Source organism: Conger conger, chromosome 17 (assembly GCF_963514075.1).
Source record: "Conger conger chromosome 17, fConCon1.1, whole genome shotgun sequence".
Taxonomy (NCBI): Eukaryota; Metazoa; Chordata; class Actinopteri; order Anguilliformes; family Congridae; genus Conger; species Conger conger.
In genome coordinates, this window is record NC_083776.1 from 33,451,896 (window position 1) to 33,470,458 (window position 18,563).

At 40.9% G+C, this 18,563-nt stretch overlaps 3 protein-coding genes across 6 annotated transcripts; all 3 read left to right on the top strand.

The window, feature by feature from the left end:
• The first annotated feature begins 431 nt into the window (after positions 1 to 431).
• LOC133116717 (gamma-crystallin S-1-like) lies at positions 432 to 1,309 on the top strand. Of its 2 annotated transcripts, none has more exons than XM_061226605.1 (3): positions 432 to 440; positions 625 to 871; positions 1,044 to 1,309. In XM_061226605.1, the coding sequence occupies exons 1-3, from the start codon at positions 432 to 434 to the stop codon at positions 1,307 to 1,309; spliced, it is 522 nt and encodes a 173-aa protein (XP_061082589.1). The 2 variants fall into 2 exon arrangements, with proteins under 2 accessions (XP_061082589.1, XP_061082588.1); XM_061226604.1 differs by having other exon boundaries at positions 625 to 867; positions 1,037 to 1,309.
• Positions 1,310 to 8,056: 6,747 nt separating this feature from the next.
• Positions 8,057 to 9,696, top strand: LOC133116715 (gamma-crystallin S-1-like). 2 transcript variants are annotated; one of them, XM_061226603.1, is made up of 3 exons: positions 8,057 to 8,065; positions 8,658 to 8,900; positions 9,424 to 9,696. In XM_061226603.1, the coding sequence occupies exons 1-3, from the start codon at positions 8,057 to 8,059 to the stop codon at positions 9,694 to 9,696; spliced, it is 525 nt and encodes a 174-aa protein (XP_061082587.1). The 2 variants fall into 2 exon arrangements, with proteins under 2 accessions (XP_061082587.1, XP_061082586.1); XM_061226602.1 differs by lacking the exon at positions 8,057 to 8,065 and adding an exon at positions 8,427 to 8,435.
• Positions 9,697 to 14,058: 4,362 nt separating this feature from the next.
• Positions 14,059 to 16,417, top strand: LOC133116167 (gamma-crystallin M2-like). Of its 2 annotated transcripts, none has more exons than XM_061225439.1 (3): positions 14,059 to 14,067; positions 14,276 to 14,529; positions 16,150 to 16,417. In XM_061225439.1, exons 1-3 carry the CDS (start codon positions 14,059 to 14,061, stop codon positions 16,415 to 16,417), a joined length of 531 nt encoding a protein of 176 aa, XP_061081423.1. The 2 variants fall into 2 exon arrangements, with proteins under 2 accessions (XP_061081423.1, XP_061081424.1); XM_061225440.1 differs by having other exon boundaries at positions 14,276 to 14,518; positions 16,145 to 16,417.
• The last annotated feature ends 2,146 nt before the right edge of the window (positions 16,418 to 18,563 follow it).

The window sequence follows — 18,563 nt, forward strand, 5'->3', positions numbered from 1 at the left end:
AAATTATTGATGGATGCAGAGGATTTATAAATGTTCTCACACAAACAGGGCAGAGAGCCAAAAAAGATAAACACAGCAGAAACTTCCGCTCCAGAACAAACCAAACCAATTGCTGGGAATCTTGCAGTTGTGAGTCTTTGTGAAAAAAGTGCAAGCATGCCAAATGGCTTTGTGTTAGAGGTGGGACAACAAAGCTTCTCCATCAACCGAGAGCCCAGAACATTTCTCTTTCTCTTATTTTCAGAACTTAATTATCGCTTTTAGGATTTCACAACGACACAAGGGTAAAGAATTCCAGTGGAATTAGAATATGAATGAGGGGGAGACGAGCACTGCAGAGTCTGCACTTCCCATCCACTATATATACCACGGCGGAGTTCAAACAGCCGTGCAAAGGCAAGACAGCCAGAGAGAACCAGCCAAAACCAGCCATGGGAAAGGTAAGAAACAATGACACATTTTATGGATAAAATCTATGGATAAGTTTTTTTTAAATAACATAAATAATTGTTTTATCTATGAACTTATAAATAATTGTCAAATTAATTAATTTACAAAGTAAACTTTGTTGCGCTGCTCGTTTCGTGACTGACCGATGTGAAACGCCCTCCATCACCCCTGCAGATCATCTTCTACGAGGACAGGAACTTTGGCGGTCGCCACTATGAGTGCTCCAGCGACTGCACTGATTTCAGCCCCTACTTCAGCCGCTGCAACTCCTGCAGGGTGGAGAGCGGCTGCTTCATGCTGTACGAGCGCCCCAACTACATGGGCCACCAGTACTTCCTGAGCCGTGGGGAGTACCCCGACTACCAGCGCTGGATGGGCATGTCTGACTCCATCCGATCCTGCCGTATGATCCCCATGGTGAGTGTCTGCGAGTGTTGTCTGCCTGTAGGTCCGTGAAAAGGCTGGAGAACAAATCAAAGCTTCCTCCTTCCTCCTAGTAAGCGCTTGGGTAGCCTCTCTCATTACAGACCGATTATTGACTGTTCACTGATTATAAACTAATTATTTTCTCAACATTCTAAAATAGATGAGAGGGTCCCACAGAATGCGATTCTACGAAAGGATGGAGTTCGGAGGCCAGATGATGGAGCTGATGGACGACTGCCCCAACATGATGGACCGCTTCCACTGGTCCGACGTCCACTCCTGTAACGTGATGGAGGGCCACTGGCTGTTCCACGACCAGCCCAACTACAGGGGCAGAATGTACTACATGAGGCCTGGAGAGTACCGCAGGTACAGCGACTGGGGCGGCATGAGCTCCAGGATCGGCTCCATCAGGCGCATCATGGATTACTGAACACTGCTCCTTTCCTCTCCTCACTCAGGGAATTCTCAAGACTTGTCTCGCAAATGACTTGACTTTAAACAAGCCTATTTCTATGAAATTGTATGTGACTTCACTGAAAACATGTTGACCAGTCAAATATTGCAATAAACAAGTAGTGGGTAAAAAACATTGTACTTGTTGATGTTCATTCATTTATATAAAAACAACCAGGGGAAAAGCAACAGTAATGTGTTTAAATGTACATAAGTTTGACCTGGTGAGTTCTTATGAAAACAAATGAAACGAATGAAAAATGCCACGAATTAGCACTCCTTAGCACTTAGCATTTGTTCTCCCTTTAGCTCAGGGTAATAAAACAAAAGGAGCATCCTCATCCCTCTGTGTCTTATACCCTAAAGTGCATCATAAACATACATTTAAAAATCTTTAAAAGACTATAACCTTAACAACTGTAACCGATTCACAAGAGCCTAATGCTAGGAAAACACACCATCCCTGGTTTTTGGTTTTGAGATACTGCCATCTCCAGTTACAGGAGAACGTCCACTCTCCTTCCGGTCTTGCTCGCCATCTTGTGAAATAGGCATAGCCTATTGGCCGAAAATATTAACGACCCCTGCTTATATTTTAATATTTGGTAAAAGTCCATGGTATTATAGTTATGTGGAATAATCCACGACGAGGTGGTCATTAAGTAAGGAATAATCCACAACGAGGGGGGTCATTACACGGTTTTAATGTACAATGCAGGGGTGAAGAACTGCCTAACGCAAAGCGTTAAAAACGTTTAATGACAACCTCCGAGTGGATTATTCTTCTTATACCATGTCCGGCGATAACATCCAATTGTTCCTGCTTATATTTTGTCTTTCCCCAAAGATAAAAATATAAGCAGGAATCATCAATATATTATAATCGTCAAACAATTTTTGCGGGCACGAACCAGATCAGTTTGCTTTCCAGCCGTGCCAATATCCACGATATACGGAATCTTCACACATCTTTTAATATTACTCAGCGTTTGTGGATCACATTACATTACATTATTGGCATTTGGCAGACGCTCTTATCCAGAGCGACGTACAACAAAGTGCATACCCATAACCAGGGATAAATTCGCTGAAAGACCCTAGAGGGAAGTACAATTTCAACTGCTACCTGTACAACAAAGATAAGGACGAGGGCCAATTTTTATATATTTTTTTGAACAAACAAACAAACAAACAGAGCAAAAGTGACCAAAGTTAACTATCCAAACACTGCTTACCTAGCCAACTAAAAATACCGATACACAAAGCAAGTCACAGAGACAACAATTAAGGTTCACAGGGAGGTAGGGAGGGATGGGGAGAGGTGCTCCTTGAAGAGGTGTGTCTTCAGCTTGCGCTTGAAGGTGGGGAGAGATTCTTCAGTTCTGACCTCAACGGGGAGTTTGTTCCACCACCGTGGAGCCAGAACAGACAGTAGTCGTGAGCGTGAGGTGGAGGTTCGGAGAGGGGGAGGTGCCAAGCGGCCTGTGGAGGCTGAACGAAGAGGTCTGGCAGGGGTGTAGGGTCTGATGATTTTTTGTAGATAAGCTGGGGAAGACCCTTTAACTGCTTGGAAGGCTGAATTTGATGCGAGCCATGACAGGCAGCCAGTGGAGGGAAGAAACAGGGGGGTGACGTGTGAGTATTTGGGAAGGTTGAAGACCAGACGAGCTGCTGCATTCTGGATGAGTTGGAGGGGTCTGATGGCGGACACTGGGAGGCCAGCCAAGAGGGAATTGCAGTACTCCAGGCGGGACAGAACCATCGCTTGGACCAGGAGCTGGGTCGAGTAGGGGGTGAGAAAGGGGCGGATTCTCCGTATGTTGTATAGGAAGAACCTGCAAGACCGGGTCACCGCCGCAATGTTCTCAGAAAGGGACAGTCTCCTGTCCATCACCACGCCGAGGTTCCTTGCACTGAGTGTGGAGTGTGGCGTGAGTGTGGTATGCCCGAGGGAAATGGAGAGATCCAGATGGGGAGAGGTATTAGCAGATTAGCAGATCACCGTTATCTACTTTGTAACCAAAGTTATCCTAACGTTGTCATCATTTTGCCACTAGTAGCCTAGCAAAGTAAAACAAAATTTGTGATTTTAAAGTGTCCTTTGACCTGGGGTTTGGGAAGGAGTAGGATAGGAACGGAAAAAAATACAACGAAAGCAACATCCTTGGATTGAAATATCAGCAAGACCACCAAACCTTGGCGAAGCAAACAACACTATGAGTTATTTAATTAACTGCACGTTATCTGACTGTGCCATGATAAACGTTTACAACAAAGCCTAATTACTTTTGTGTCAGTGTCGTCAGGTGTAACTTAAACTAGCAAGCTAGCAATAGCGTTGCTTAGCTAACTTTAGTGCAACGGGGATAAATTATTACTAGTACCTAAGGTTAATACCATTGCTTAGCTAGTAAAGTGGGGATACATTATTGCTCGCTGATGTTAGCAATACCGTTGCTTAACTAGTGCAGTGGGGATGCATTATTGCTAGTAGTATCTAATGTTAGCAATACTGTTGCTTAACAACCAATAAACTAGCCTACTGTTCAGCGGAAGAATACATTTACCATAAAACATAGTTCCATTAAAAATACATCCATTAAAAGTTTGTCCCGTCTCTCTCTGGCACAGCTAGGGGGTGTAACGGCACTCTGCTTCCCGTTGTGCCAAACCACCCCGCTAGCTGTGCCAATATCCACGATATACCCCAGGTTCTCGTCCCGTAACACTTAATTAAAGTGCCTAATGTTTCAGCATTTTGCTATGATTACATATGTTGGTTAAGTATATCTTAATTCTCTATAATTCAAGGTTTTAAACGAGGCTTAAATTGGTTTCTTATACTGCACTTCTTATTTGTAATTCCCGGTCCACCTTAAATTTTTTATAACAGTGTTTGTAACTGCCAATGCGCAATTTCCACGATAGTGTTTAAATGCCAGAATCGTCTTGGGCTACATATTACACAACAAATTAAATCACACAATTTTTTACATGACATTACATTAATGGCATTTGGCAGACGCTATTATCCAGAGCGACACACAGTTGATTAGACTAAGCAGGAGACAATCCTCCCCTGGAGCAATGCAGGGTTAAGGGCCTTGCTCAAGGGGCTACACCGGGGATCGAACCAATGACCTTGTGGGTCCTAGTCATGTACCTTAACCACTATGCTACAGGCCGCCACTTAGCCAACATAGCCAAGTTGTCCATTTACGAACAACCAGTTAGCTAGTAAATTATCAAAATATTGGAGACGCTTACGCTATTAATATCTCAATGTAATGTCACTGTAGGCTACTCCACAAAACCATTTCACAATTTTTAAATGCAAGTCACTTTATTGGCATGACAAAGTTGTGGTCAATAATTTAAAAAAACATTTCAACTCGTATCACGCTGATGGCGTTGGGTCTCTCCTTAAGTTGCAGCAAATTGCAGGCAGCATATGAATTTAGAACGGTGAGGAGGCAGGGTCTCAATTAGGGTTGCCACCCGTCCTGGGTTCTCCGGGACTCCGTATCTGTCCTGGAAAAAATTATTAAACGAAATGTCCTGGAATCTAAGTATTTTCGAGTGTTGCATACATTCGTATTACTTAATGAAATGTAGACAGCGTATCCAGTGTTTTTCCTAAATGTAATGTAATAAATGGTGTAGAGACGTTACTAACCTTCACAAATTACACTGTTTATTTTTGTAATAAAAGAGGAATTGGCACCAAGCACGAGGTTGTTGCACACCACATTCCCATAACAGGTAAATGAGTATCATCAGTCACATACAGTACTGTGCAAAAGTTTTAGGCAGGTGTGAAAAAAAGCTGTAAAGTAACAATGCTTTCAAAAATAGGAATATTAATAGTTTATTTTTATCAATGAACAAAATGCAAAGTGAGTGAACAGAAGAAAAATCTAAATCAAATCAATATTTGGTGTGACCACCCTTTGCCTTCAAACCAGCATCAATTCTTCTAGGTACACTAGCACAAAGTCAGGGATTTTAATACGTAGGTTGAAACACAATCATTAACTGAAAGGGTCATTTTCTTAATTGATTCTTAATTGACAATGTGTGTTAACATAAAGACAATCATGTGATTAAAAATAACCTGGATTGAAACTTAGTGCAGCAGATGAAAGAGACATCATGCTTACTTCACTTCGCAATCGGAAGATGTCCAGCAGTGCCATCAGCTCAGAATTGGCAGAAACCAGTGGGACCCAGGTACACCTATCTACTGTGCGGAGAAGTCTGGTCAGAAGTAGTCTTCATGAAAGAATTGTGGCCAGAACGCCATACCTCAGACATGGAAACAAGGCCAAGCGACTCAATTATGCACAAAGGCACAGGAACTGGGGTGCAGAAAAATGGCAGAAGGTTCTCTGGACTGATGAGTAATTGAAAGAATTGAATTATATGGCTGTAGCAGAAGGCAGTTTATTCGCTGAAGGGCTGGAGAGCGGTATAAGAATGAGTGTCTGCAGGCAACAGTGAATCATGGTGGAGGTTCCTTGCTTGGAGTTTGGGGGTGCATTTCTGCATATGGATTTGGTCAGAATTGATGGTCTCCTCAATGCTGGGAAGGACAGGCAGATAAGAAGAACAAGGAGTCCTGGAAGTGATGGTATTGCCCCCACAGAGCCCTGATCTCAACATTGTTGAGTCTGTCTGGGATTACATGAAGAGACAGAAGCATTTGAGGCTGCCTAAATCAACAGAAGAGCTGTGGCTAGTTCTCTAAGATGTTTGGAACAACCTACCCGCCAAGTTCCTTCAAAAACTGTCTGCAAGTATACCTGGAAGAATGGATGCTGTTTTGAAGGCAAAGGGTGGTCACACCAAATATTGATTTAGATTTTTCTTCTGTTCATTTACTCCTTTTGTTCATGCATTTTGTTAATTGATGAAAATAAACTATTAACATTTCTATTTTTGAAAGCATTCCTATTTTACAGCATTTTTTCCACACCTGCCACAGTACTGTACCTCACATAGTCCACAAATGAAAATAAAAGAGAGAAATGTGCAATGGAAAATGGGGTAATAACACACAAGTCCCAAGTCAAAGAAACGCAGGGCTTAAATATAAAGACATGCAGCTGACCTTAATCGGTAATCAGACCGCACGCGGGACTAGAATCAGTGATCAGCATGAGTGTTGCTGATTGCCGGAGTGAAACTGATTACCAAATTGGCAGAAATGCGGCAGAAGAGCGGCATCAAAAGGTAGTGCCTGGAAATGAATCAGAATAGATCATCAGAACCGTGACAGCTGTAAGATGAAGTTTGAATGAGTTTGTAGGCATTTGGTTGAGCTTGAACATAAGATGCTTCTGTACACTTAAGAATTAATTCTTGTTCAGTGAAGACAAGTGAGGCACCATGTTTCACAGAAGCTGGGGGGTGCTTCTTAGCAAATTGTAACCTGACCATTCTGTTTTTGCAGAAAACATGTGGTTTGCATCTTGTAGTGTAGCCTCTGTAGTTCTGTTTGTGAGGTCTTCTGTGGACGGTAGTTGCTGGCATATCCACATCTGTCCATGGACAAGTGTTTTTGGGCTCTTCATTCATCAGCTGTAGAGGTCTTTCTTGGCCTACCAGGCCCTTTGTGATTACTGAGCACAATAGTGCTCTCTTTCTTCTGAAACAGTAAGCCTAAGGCTATGTGCTATGACTGGTATCCGTCTTATTTCTCAGCCTCTTAATGCCTTCCTTGACTTTTGTTGGCACGTGTTGACAAACACAAATAATATAGGCAATCAAAAGCCTAGAATCAAAACACAAGTGACAAATCAGGAACACCTGTGAAGATATTTGTCCCAAACATTATGGTGCCCTGTAATGAGGGGCTATGGATGAAAAGTTCTGTAATTTGTGTGAAATCAAAAATGTATAAAAATGTCCCAAATAAAATAATGAAAATGTGCACTTTATCCACTGGGCATTGTTTTATTACAAATCTCAAATTGTGGACTACAGACCCAAATAAGAAAATGTCCCAAACCTTATGGAGCTCACTCTATGGTATATATTACTCCTTATTTTCTACTAATAAATTTAACAAAAAACAATTTCCCCAAAAAATAGGTGTCATAATTATTCACATTCCTGTTATCAGCACTATCATCACTGTGCATCATCCCTTCACAAGAATAATGTTACTGGGTTCTCATCTGTGGTGTTTTATGCCTCCCATGAATTCTCCCACAATTTTCAGACAGATAAAGTTGGACATACTCACATTTATTTACAGTAATTTCTAAATCACTGGTATTTCAGTGCCCCAATCAAACAAAATATGGAATGGTTTCTCTCTGTTATTGAAAATTAGTCTGCGACAGAAATATGACAGCAAAAACAGTGTATAATGGTAGATGTTATTGAATATATTGGGAGGGATCTTTGACTAGTCCTCTATGTCTGATTCAAAGCATAAATGTTCAATTGTTTCATACCAGCACCACCTTCTTCTGACACCAAACCAACCACTAATGTCCATGGGCAAAAAATATAATTTTCATCTGACTTAAAAGCTCACTGAACACCTGATGAAATGCCATATGAATGTAATATTATGTATAGCTCATTATGTTTGTTGTTTATTTTTTCAGGGTTCTTTGCTCATCTTTATTAAGTGATATAAATATGAATAATTTTGAAGAGCCTTTCAGTTCACAGCTAAATTTAGCTTGGAAACAAAGTGAGTGGACTCTAGTCAATGGAGAAAGTTCTCACCCAGCCCTGGTCATAACGCAGAAAGCAAGACAAAAGCCCTTTTGCATTGGTTAAGCCGCGTAGTCATCTTTTAGTCTTGAGTCTTTGTTGTGAAAATAAAGCCTAAAAAGCGTTTTGGCCAGTCATCCTCATAGACAAAGACTACCAAATTGTTCTCTTTCCCCTTTTTTTTTTTTTTTTAGGATTTTTAGTGCATAATTGTCTCTTTTGGAGGAAGTGATGACACAGTGGCTAAGGGTTCCGGGTGTTTAGAATATGAATGGCATCTGCACAGTCTGCACACTGCTTCTCCTATAAATACTGCAGGTGGTGTCCTCAAACAGCACTGCATAGGTATAACAAACCAGAGCAAAATGGGAAAGGTAAGCCCACACTTTCATAGGTCACCACTGCTCTCTATTTTGCACTGTCTTAAGGAGTCACCCAGCAAAAGTATTGTAGATATCATCAAATAGGCATTTGAATATAGCATTTTGCTCCCCTGACTTTGTCATACGGTGCTAGTGTTTGCTTGTTGAATACGCTATGTAGTTTGTTGGCTTTTGTATGGTTTATACAACTTCTGATGTTGGTTTTGGATGCAGATCATCTTCTACGAGGACAGGAACTTTGGAGGTCGCCACTATGAGTGCAGCAGTGACTGTGCTGATTTCAGCTCCTACTTCAGCCGCTGCAACTCCTGCAGGGTGGACAGTGGCTGCTTCATGCTGTACGAGCGCCCCAACTACATGGGCCACCAGTACTTCCTGAGCCGTGGGGAGTACCCCGACTACCACCGCTGGATGGGCATGAGCGACAGCATCCGCTCCTGCCGTATGATCCCCATGGTAAGACTCAGAGGCCAAAAAAATAAATGCCAGAAGTTCCTGATCCCTGTCTGGTCCAAATAGCTTACAGTTTCACATCGCTTCCCTGTCCTCAAACTACAAGTTATGTTCGCATTTCCATAATAATTTAATAATACCAATAATTAATTAATAGCGCTTTTTTTCACTGGGCAGTGAGAACAATTTTTAGGCTATTAAATCAGAGGATGATTAGGTGGTGGGTTGAGAGAGCCAGGTAAGGAATGTAGCCTGAACATTTCTTGATAATGCTAAAACAAAGAACTGAGAAATGACGGAATGGTAGAGAGGTAATGTCCATGGGAATCTAGTTTAAACTTTGAATTAGAAATAATTGTCTCAGTTCAGAATGATCAGAAAAAGTATACTGAAAACAACATCATCTTGATCCAGTGATTTTGTGTAGTTTAACAGCATTTGATTTATTTTCATAGAAAAATGGCAATGTCAATATTCTGGTGTGGTGTAACAGATAATAATATTGATGTAATCCTTTTCCAAATAGATGAGAGGGTCCCACAGAATGCGATTCTATGAAAGGATGGACTTTGGAGGCCAGATGATGGAGCTGATGGACGACTGCCCCAACATGATGGACCGCTTCCACTGGTCCGACGTCCACTCCTGTAACGTGATGGAAGGCCACTGGCTGTTCCACGACCAGCCCAACTACAGGGGCAGAATGTACTACATGAGGCCTGGAGAGTACCGCAGGTACAGCGACTGGGGCGGCATGAGCTCCAGGATCGGCTCCATCAAGCGCATCATGGATTACTGAACGCTGCTCCTTTCCTCTCCTCGTTGCTTATTCGAATCCTAACCGAATCATCTGGAAAATCATTGAGCTTACCTTTCGAATGATTGCAGCCTATACAAATATAAGTGTTGCAATACAAAGTTCATAATAAATTCATTAAATCTGAGAAATTGACATTGACCTTGTATCTGATCTTTACCCTCTGACTCATGTTTCTGAATTTACCTGGCAGCTTCACATGCCATACAGCACCCTGAAAAGCTGATATTACTGTGCAAAGCTGATCATTTTATAGTCACAAACATAAGCACCAAAATCTCTGCTTAATAAATACCACTGCACACACTCTGAATAAATCTCTCATCTTGAAGTAGGCAGCCACTCCATATGAGCCTTTAAAAGTAACATTAAAGGAGATTGTTTTTTGAGCCACTTCAGGATCCCAAAATGGTTACCAATACCAGCATATTGGTTATTTTTATGGTTTCTGTATTTGTAATTTTAGACAAATGCTCATGTTTTCAATATTTTAGATCTTCAGTAATATCCTTTGTAGAGAAAAGGCATCAATTTACCATTGATAGTGCATAAATAGACAAGTCTAGGTGAGCCTGGTTTAGCTAGCTACTGATGTAGCTATACATTGCACTTTCAGAGTTTTTATTCTATAACCTGTAATAATATGCTCATTTTTAACATGCTTTGGGAGTGAAATGAATGTTTTCCCAGCCCACATTATTTAATCATTAGATCCTTTTATAACCTACAAATTATATTCTGATGAAATGGTAGTGACAGTGACTTTTTCACAGCAGTTATGGAGATAAGCTGTTAGCTAGCTACACAGTAAATAAAAAGTATAAAATTTAATTTAAGAAACTGGTTTATCATTGGAGCCCAGTCACCAGAGGACAGTGCACAACTTTTGAAAATAAATGTCTGAAAGGAGAGTGTAGATTCCCCTGGTTAAAACAATTTCATTGGGAAAAGGCTGAATCCATCCCTTGAAGGCCTGACTTTTCTCGGGGTTTCAAGCTAGCTACCATGTACCTTTCCTGCATATGACAGCAAAGTGGGAGTTTTTCAAGTCAGAAATGTCAAATTGAGCATTTTGGTATATTTGCGAGTGACTGCTGGACTGGTTTTACTCTATTTTTGAAAGCGACACGATTGTGTTTACTTTTACGTATGTTCCTGCAAACACCTGTAACGTCAGTTAAATAGTTAGCTAAATGGCTTGTGTGGGTTGAAAGCAACAACTAAATACTAATTACTAAATACATTAGGGTGTAGGCAGGGTTGAGGATGGGGGCATAGACATAGACAGTTTTGGAACCCTGCATAGTATGCAAAGATTTTACAACTCAACTCTGCTGTAAAATCCAGCTATGCCAGCTTGTCTATTTTAAAATTGAGCTGGTCAAGCAGGTCATAAGCTGGTCTAGCTGGGTATGAACTGGTCAACCAGCTTGAGTTGGTCAAACCATGGATCTGAGAACTGGTTTGAACCGGTCAACCAGCTAAACCACGTCGTGCTGGGAGCTGGTCTGAACCGGTCAACCAGCTAAACCACTTCGAGCTTGGAGCTGGTCTGACTGGGTCAACCAGCTAAACCATGTAGAGCTGGGAGCTGGTCCAAACTGGTCAATCAGCTAAACCATGTAGAGCTGGGAGTTGGCCTGGACCGGCTAATCAGCTAAACCATGTAGAGCTAGGAGCTGGTCTGTACTGGTCAAACAGCTAAACCATGTCGAGTTGGGAGCTGGTCTGAACTGGAAGCTGATCAACCAGCTAAACCACGTCGAGCTGGGAGCTGGTCTGAACTGGAAGCTGATCAACCAGCTAACTGTTTCCAAGCCTAGCTTGAGCTGTTTTTTCAGCAGGGAAGCTTTCCTCCATTTAGGTTTTACCAAATCACCAATCAAAAATGTTTATCCTATTTTATAGTTCATTAACTCTGCTTTATGAAATACCTCCACAGTCCCTGTAGGGGGCCTAATTTAAAAAAAAAAGAAAAAAAAGAAAATACATTCCAAGAGACACTGTTTATTCTTTGTTTACCACTTGGCCTGTAAAAAAAAAACCTGCTGAGTTTCCCAGCCACAGTCAGGATCACTCCAGTGCTCAGGGACTGAATGTGAGAGTACGACAGTGACAGGGAGACCAGTTTACAATAATGCTGACACAGAAACACATTGAACCAAGTGAACAATAGCCCAGCACATCACAAACTCACTGACATCAAGAGAGAGAGAGAGAGAGAGAGGGAGAAAACTCAGAGAGAGGGATAGAGAAGGGGCAGGGTTCTTTGGCCTACCACATCCTGAAAATCCTGGGGTTTTTTTTCCTTGATTTTGTTAAATAACTCTGTTAAAATAACAAAACCATTATAAGGCAATACAATGTAAAAAAAAAAATGGCCATAGTTAATTTGTTCTTTAAAAAGATTCATTTTGCGAGGTCACAAAAAGAAATAGGAGTGAAGTAGGAGCTGGACAACTGGAAGGAACGGCGGAGGTGTTTTGACGACCAGTCGGGACGGTTGATTTTGCGAGTATTCACGCTATGCAAATCTCAGTGGGGTATGCTCCACAAAATTACATGTGTTATACCAAAGTGAAATATCCCTATAAATCCCCTTTACAACTTTCCAGAGAACAGTATTGCAGGTTACAGCAGCAAAGCCCACAGGAACCCCAATGTTGTGACAATCCAAGAGATCAGCTGCTGTTGGGCCGTGAGGATGGACTTCTCCTTCAGAACCTGGGGAAGTACGCATGCCACAACACCGGGGAACCTTCACTTACTTACAGCAGGAGGCCCCACTATGATGGAACATGGCCATGAATGGTCCTCTGTGCTGCTGTTTCAACCCCTGACCGGAAGCCAGCACAGAAGGGTGAGATCATGGAGAATATTGAGGAGCAGAAAAGGGATCTAATCCAGGATCTCTGGAACACGGCAACCATGACTTTTCTGGCTATGTGTAATGGGTGCGATTTTTGCCTGAGTCACAGGTGGGATTTGAACCAAAGCTTCTCACTCATCCAAATATTTGTTGGAAGGACAGCTAAAGGCGAACCAGTCAGCTAAAGGTGAACTCGCCCCTAGCTGAGGGCAACAACGTTCTTTTGAATTTGAGAATTACGTCATCAGGGAGCGTTCTCGCGGTAACCTGCTATGAGCCTTCGCTCTCTCTGCACTTCAACGTGCTAACGAGCGAACTAGCTGAGCTAACCCTGCTACATATGCTTCTGCCAGCCCCTGGGAGAAGGGGGCCCTACTCCTCAAACTCATGGGGTGATAACTGTAGACCCATTGTCTTTGCTGCAAACATACAGGGCATTTAGATACTGTAGGGGAGTGTCTGAGCCGGCTATTAACAAACCAGTCTTAATGCCGGGGCCTGGCAGTAGGGTCAGACATTACTTCTGTTCTCAGGGTCACCTCCAAGTGTGTGTGTGTGTGTGTGCGTGCTTGCGCACCTCCTCGTTGGGTATTGATGCTCTGGTGTCTCAGAAGGAAAGGAACAACATCACATTTAAGCACACCTTGTGCTCTCCTGATGATGTAGCATAGCCTAATTTTACTAATTAACCTTGGTCCAAGACAACCACTTGACAACCCACCTCTTCAATGAACATCTGGTCTAAGCACTCACCTACACTGCACTTACCTCAGTAAAAGTGCAAAATTATGTGCACAATAGTTTTTTTAAGTATTGTTTCAAACTTGGTAGTACATGGATGTAAAGCTATCGGGTCAATCTGAAGTTCATTTTGATGATCAAAGAGCTGCACTGCTTTGGGGAGGGGCGTTTTTGTTTCGCCCTTGAATACATCACCTGTTCCATCTGAAGCACCTCAGTGCCCCAGCATTTGGTGCTGGTTAAAAGCCGGGGAATCTGCCAGGCTCTGTTTGATTTGCAAAGTACAGCTCCTCTGTCCGTTTCCCTCCTACTGTATGTAGAATGCTATAGTGGGACAGGACTGGCTTTCTTTACAGCTTTGCCCATTTGCATAAGTGGGTTGACCATTCAGATGAGCAGAGAGAATGGTCAGTGACCCTTTCCATTGCACAACATATTTAATGAAAAAGAGAGGTTCCATACTGTTCTGGGTCTATTGTGCTGAAGATGTGTGGATACCATACTAGTCTTTTCCTTTGTCTATGCATGTCAAAACACCAAACCTGTAATTATATACACTTTTTTCAAATACAGATCTATATATTTCTGAACCAATATTGTCCGCTGCAACAAAAACACCAACATGTGTCCCTGCGCTCACTTATAACTGAGCAGAATTTGAATAACAATGCTCTGTTTGTCAAGGGCTTGTATAAAAAGCTCTGAAAACATGTGGAACCTCTCCAACAGAGACCATGGGGAAGGTAGGACTCGTGTCCCTGCAGTGATATCACTTAATAACATGTAACTGTGAATTTGTTCACTCAACACACACGTCCACACATTCACACGCCGGTCGGTCACACGTGTGTGCGTGTGCACAGACTCACGAACACACGTTAACTTCAGTTTATTCTATTTTAAAAGCACACTGTACCGGAACTGAAAAAAGTGACGCTTTTTTTCCTCCAGATCACGTTTTACGAGGACAGGAACTTCCAGGGTCGAAGCTATGAGTGCAGCAATGACTGCACTGACCTCCACTCCTACTTCAACCGATGCAACTCCATCCGGGTGGAGAGTGGCTGCTTCATGATCTATGAGCGACCCAACTACATGGGCCACCAGTACTACATGCGGAGGGGGGAATACTCCGACTACCAGCGCTGGATGGGCTTCAGCAGCTGTATCAGGTCCTGCAGGATGATTCCAATGGTAAGGGGCCAGTTTTTTATATTTCCATTATCGAATATATGGCCATTCTTCAATAGACTGTTGAGTATCGAGTAGCCCTGCTGTCAGCCTCTCGACCGCAAGATCAAAACATTACAAGTGTAAAGCAATGTCATTTGCAATAATAACAAAATAATTTAAATACATTTTGGTATTCCATATTAATGAGATATAGAAGGCTGGATAGATATTTTGCTGCAGTCCTAACGGGATATTTTGCCCAAACCTACTACATATTGAACTGACCTTTCACAGTTCACCACAGTTTGGTTTATAGTCAGAACAAACCTTATATTATAATATATGCTAATATTTAATACTTTGTATTTTCTGCTTATTGTAGCGTAAGCTCTGTCTAAAACCAGAAATTATTGTTGTCAAAGACAAATAATCTCTAAAAAACAGAATTCAATATTTTTAGCAGATTAATTCAATTGTTTTTAATTCAATATTTTTCTAGGCGAAAAGTACCTCATAATAATCCATCTAAATCATGGAAATTGATTTTAGTTGGACTGATAACTTGGCAGTGAGTGAATAACAGTGAGTAAATATCTAAATTTAAGATTTGTTTCAACTTTAGTGGTACCCCCACCACAGACAAATATACTCATGCACACATGTACACATGTACACAAACACATACACAAACACACAAAACTGGCAAGAAATGGAGGACTTCCTTGCTTCTGCTGTTTTGGGATTCACAATATATATTTTGATATATATTAAGACATATTTGACACAGAGGTGGAAAGTCCAGGGGTCAAAAAAAAAGTCCTGCCATATGTTTCTGTCAACCATGAACTCAGCCAGCTGATCTCTCTCATTAGGTCTACCTCCTGCCCGAACAATTGTGCTAAATAGCAAATCTAGCTGATTGGAACAAAATACTAGGGAGGACTCTTACTTTCTGAACCAGGATCCACCGCTGACTTGACAATACCATTTTGAACGGTATATGCGACTGAGGCTAACCCTATTTTGTCTAACCCTAGTGTTCAACAATATTACTGATATTTATGGTAATTTGCTGAAATGTGGACAATGGTACTAGTATGGAGATGTCAACAAATTAATTATCCTTAACATATCTATCTTTTTAGATATTTTACTGTATAAGCAGTGTAGTTTGCGAGTGAGATTTAGATGTACAAGTGTAACTGTTTTCACGATAATTAATAACCAATATTCTTGAAAAGGACATCATTCCATAAATGACCTCTTTCAAGAAACTTGTGAACAGAAATTGAAAATGGATAACACAGAAAGGCTGTGTAACATTACGTTTATAATATAATTAGGTCTCACATTTTTATATAGTTGATTCACACACTATACTAAACTAATATTCACAATGCACATTTAATGATGCATCTGCATTCCGTGTTTGAATGATTCTGAACAATAATCTTCATACAAATATTTTCCATGTATTTACATTCTGAACTATATTCATGATATATTTCTGCTTGTAATTTATATAAAATATATTTTAATACATACAAGTTTGAATTTAATTGTGTTCAATGCATTTATTTCAAAAATAGATATGTTAAACAGTATATTTATAATATATTCACGTGTTATGTGTTTCTGTCCCGACAGTACAGAGGGTCGTACCGGCTGAGGATTTATGAAAAGGCAGACTTCAGTGGCCACATGATGGAGTTTATGGACGACTGTCCCTGTGTGTCGGATCGTTTCCACCACCGCCATGTCTACTCCTGTAACGTGATGAACGGCTACTGGATCTTCTACGAGTACCCCAACTATAGGGGGCGGCAGTACTTCCTCCGGTCCGGGGAGTACCGGAGATACCGCGAGTGGTGTGCTACTTGTGCCATCGTGGGTTCCTTCAGACGAGTGACCGATTTTTAGTGATTCCAGATGCATGTGCTGTAAATAAACTGTCATTAAAGATCTTTGACTTTTTACCCCCTTGTGTGCAGGTCTGTAAAGAGACAAACAAACAAAAGCAAACATATTTAAGACGGCCTCTGAATCAAAAGCGGTAGAAACTAGAGATGCAAATGCCTTGGGAATGCAGGCGGGTTGGGACTATGAAATGGTCAGAGCTTTCAAAGTGACATCAAAATACATCAATTCGAAGAATCCAAACCTTTGACTGATTGACCGATTTTAATATGCTACTCTCATTTTCTAGTCAATAATCCTTATTTTGAAGGAATAACTTGGCCCTGGTCCTTCCTTACACCACACTCACTTTCGACTGATCGTTAGAGGATAACCCATTTCTGTTTATTGCTCATCTTTTAGCATCAGTGATACCTCCAGTTCCACGATCAGTTCAAGGGTTCATGTCTGCAGTTCTCCTGTACATAATACTCTATGGTAGTGACATGGCCACCATAATTTGACCTTCATATCAAAGTAAAATTTTAACCTTTATCTTCAAATTGCTTTGGAAACAGCCATTTTGTATCATATTAAAGAACATCACAACAGATCAATTTGTTAGAGTAGAAAGAAACGGTTATGATGATAAAATGAGTCTAATAAAATGATATATTAATAATTAAAATGCAGTGTTAGACATACACTATGGGACAGTGCTTTCATTTAAATATACAGCTCACACAAAGCATTTTAATAACACTGTGGACATTATCTGTTAATCAAAGTGACAATAAATTATAGCATAGTTCATGCAGCCCTAACATGTATCAAATGCATTATTTCCTTTGTTTAGAAAACCTTTTTTTAGGTATTTTTCACAGAAAATACTGACTGATGAATATTGGCAGCATTCACAGCAAACTTGACAAAATCACAGAAAACAGGACAAAATCACAGAGTAAAAAGATTTTAGTAGATTAGTAGATCTCATGCATAGCAATGGGAAACCAAATATCAAGCACGCAGCTGTAGCACCAGTAAAACTGCTTGACATTTAAAAAATCTACGGGCAGTAACCAGCTGCCAAGAACAAATATCCCACAAGTAAAATATATTGATAGGCTGGTGTGTTTACTAGCTTAATTCTGTATATCAGGGGAAGAAAGCATGTTTATCTGTTGTTAATTTACTAGAGAGTTGTTTCAAAATAGTGATTGAAATTTAAATTGATAATAAAATAGCAATTGATATCTGATTGATAAAGAAACATGCTTACGGTATGTCCGTCTTCATATGCTTCTTTCATTTACTTGTTTTGATACGCTAAATCGCTGACATTGCTGGGTTTGGTCGTTGATGGAGCGCTTCTTGTCACTGAATGTTAGCATTGTTCACAGGGCCCATCATACATCTGAGTGGAGTAATTGACGAGGATGGAAATCTTCATCCCAGCACATTCCAAATATATGTGCCCATTGTTGCACTTACTTTTCCCAGCATTAGGAAATATTGTTAAAATACATATGCCAATACAAATAACACCAGGCTATGTGGAGGTTGAGTTATCATCCAAAAATGCATAAAATCACAAAGCACTAAAAATGAAGGAAATCAGAAAACATGGGGAATATCTGGCAAATATCACAGAATCCATAACACCCAGCCGTATTAATCACATAGCATAGAATTCCCCTTGGCACCTCAATAGGACCCTACCAACCCTGCAAGAATAGATCTGTCTGGCTATACTCACAACATACTCTGCTGCAGTCATGATCCCTGTCCTGTTATGTAGATTGTTCGAATTCCACCTGCCTGGCACAGCGTTTAAGACACAGCTTACCAGAATTAGACGGATATGATTTTTAAGCAATATATTGTACCTTTGGTTATGCACAGGCACATTTTATGGATGGGAATGCAAGTCATCGTCTTTGTATATCATAGTATATACAGCTTGTTTTAAACTTAACTCTCTCTTTACTCAAGAACTCAAGTGTTTAGAAGAAAATGGCACAGCTTAGCTGGAGCCTTGCAGTGAGATAATTATACAGGGTGCAATTAAGAGATACTATAACAGTACTAGACCACTCAATACAGTATACAGTACCGAGATCATAGAATGCATCATTTCCAGGCACATTTTGCAAGCACATTGATGGTAATG